Source organism: Hypomesus nipponensis, chromosome 5 (assembly GCF_054491055.1).
Source record: "Hypomesus nipponensis isolate SF chromosome 5, ASM5449105v1, whole genome shotgun sequence".
Classification (NCBI taxonomy): Eukaryota; Metazoa; Chordata; class Actinopteri; order Osmeriformes; family Osmeridae; genus Hypomesus; species Hypomesus nipponensis.
In genome coordinates, this window is record NC_140365.1 from 9,785,001 (window position 1) to 9,787,500 (window position 2,500).

Sequence of the window (2,500 nt, forward strand, 5' to 3'; positions counted from 1 at the left end):
GGTCCTGCACTGTCAGTTTCACACAGTCTCCTGTTCACAACACACACACACACACACATACTGAGTGACTTCCTATTGCACCTTGAACAGAATGGGGTAAAAACACACACACACACACAAAATACTTTGTACCTATGCCTCTGTATCGTGGTGGATTAGCTCTCTCGTCCAGCTGTAACTGGGTCTTGACATATTCTGTAGGAAAGGTGATGCAAATCTCTATACCCCCCGCAATACCACCTGCATAGAGTGTGTGTGTGAGAGAGAGAGAGAGAGAGAGAGAGAGAGAGAGAGAGAGAGAGAGAGAGAGAGAGAGAGAGAGAGAGAGAATGGGGTTAGACAGGCTTGTGTTTAAGAGCAGTGCTCTTCAACCCTGGTCCTGGGTCCAGGGCCAACCGTACTGCATGTTTGAGATGTTTACCTGCTCCAGCACACCTGATTTAAATGAATGATTGTTATTAAGATTTGCAGCTCGATAACAACCATTCATTTGAATACGGTTTTGGAGCAGGGAAACATCTGCTGGACCAGGGTTGAAAACTACTGGTTTTGAGACTTGACCTTTGTCATTTCATCAGTTTGCAACTTCTTGAGGGGGGTCCCCTAAAATGACAAAAACAGCTGATCGAACTATCATGTAACAAAAATGCTGCAAGTTTTATGTTGTTACCAGTCTAAAGTTCTTCTCTATTGAGGTGGGAGGTCATAATGACAACTATACCAATGAAAATGTACAAAAGTGTGGACTGTTTATTGAATTGCTAAACAAATTTCACATTTATGAATATATTTAAACACAACAAACTTACAATTCCAAAATACAAAAAGCTAGAAAACTGAAAACATACAAACGACAAGGCCTACTCCATTTTGATTTTATGTTTATTTTGAATGGCCTGTGCAATTATAGTAGCTGCGGGCCTTGGGATAGGCGCATAGCTGTACTGTATATATGAATGCGTTCATGATTTCCTAACCCAATTCCACTAGCTAGGAAAGCAACGACAGATTTAGATTATGCGGTTCAACGCTGTGCAAAGTGAATCGAAAGACAGGCTGGAAATGTGTCAGAAAACTCACCTGCAAGAATGGCTTTTCCAGGATGGGTGATTTTTCTCCCTCCGATTGAAGCGGCCGCCAGTGTCCTTCTGGCCGAGTACGACTGGTAGATCGGAGAAAAACGAGATGCAGCAACGACAGTTGGAGTACCAACATGCTGGGATGGATTGCAGGTAAGAGACTGGGAGTGGGGCGCAGGAACGGTGGAGCATTTTTGTCTTAGACCATTGCTCTCACACTGTCCGTCCGTTACCGAAAACGGTTTTAGTAGCGACGACATGAGTCACACTAGGTCTCAGATGCTGACAAATATATCAAATGTAGCTAGCTATAGCTACCTCAACCAAATCGTCCACAGACAGACAAATAAAGTCCAGCCAGTTAACCTCAACAACACAGACGAAACACTCCCGTTGTTACAGTGGATCTCGCCAGGGCTGAGCTTCTTGAATATTATAATCACCAGAAGGCTACAGACAACGCCATTGGCCTACACGGGTAATTATTCCATTATTCTGACCTATAAATATTCACGAGCTCTGGCGTCCAATGACGTGACTGTGTTGGTGATCTGGAGCCACTGTCATGTACATATTTGATTGGTCAAAGTCAAGCTAATAGTATGGTCGATAAGCTATATAAAAATTTGGTAGTGCTTTATGATATAATATATATTATTGATGAACGTGGTTTGGTTTTACCCTCCACAATCAAACACAAGCAGGTTGGCTGCATACGATTTTCTATCCTAACCAATGTGAAATATGAATAAATTACTGCTTTATGTACTTATAAATGGTTTGTGTGTTCCTTGTATTTTGCTTCTGTGCCAGAGAATGCCTTTACTTACAACACTGCTCTCACTCTGAACAGCCCCCCCCCCCCCCCTCTTGTCCCCTCTTGCCCCCACCCTCTACAAAGGAACTGGGTCACTGTCGATGGACCGCGAGGGAGAGAGGGAGAAGCAGCGTGCAGGGCTGACCCAAGCCTTTATGGGGCCTTAAGCATAATCGATTTGGGGGGCCCTCGGCGTCGCTTATCGTTGCCGATAACATAACATAACACATAAAACAGTAAATTCATTTGCTCTTGGGGGCCCTCTGGTAGCCACAGGGGCCCCTAAGCAGCCTCTTAGTTCGCTTATGCCTTGGGCCGCTGGGAACGTGAATGTGTGAACGCGCACATTTCTACGTGTAATATGTGTGTGTGTGTGCTTGTGTCACTGTCAAACTAGAGGAATGGCATGGCTAGAGCCTGAATGTTAAACATAGAGCATGCAGCAAGACACACACGTTACTATTAATACACTCACAAACGAGACACAGTAGAAGACACATGGAGCTCAGCCTGGGCAAACTACTGAGCTAACAATAACTCTGTCCAAGAGACAACAGAGCCCCTGCAGTTATGGGATATCCATTTAAAGTAGTTTTACAACAAC

At 44.2% G+C, this 2,500-nt stretch overlaps 1 protein-coding gene across 1 annotated transcript in view; it reads right to left on the reverse strand.

Annotated features, from left to right (window-relative positions):
* The window catches only part of slc25a1a (solute carrier family 25 member 1a), a 6,788-nt gene extending 4,975 nt beyond the window's left edge, over window positions 1–1,813 (reverse strand). Inside the window, exons 1-3 of the mRNA XM_084697899.1 lie at window positions 1,081–1,813; window positions 133–240; window positions 1–30 (exon numbers count right to left, since the gene is read on the reverse strand). The exon at window positions 1–30 is cut by the window's left edge and continues 70 nt beyond it. Coding sequence (XP_084554025.1) covers window positions 1–30; window positions 133–240; window positions 1,081–1,339 — 397 coding nt within the window. The 5' untranslated portion in view covers window positions 1,340–1,813. The remainder of the gene's footprint in view (window positions 31–132; window positions 241–1,080) is intronic.
* Between the last annotated feature and the right edge of the window lie 687 nt (window positions 1,814–2,500).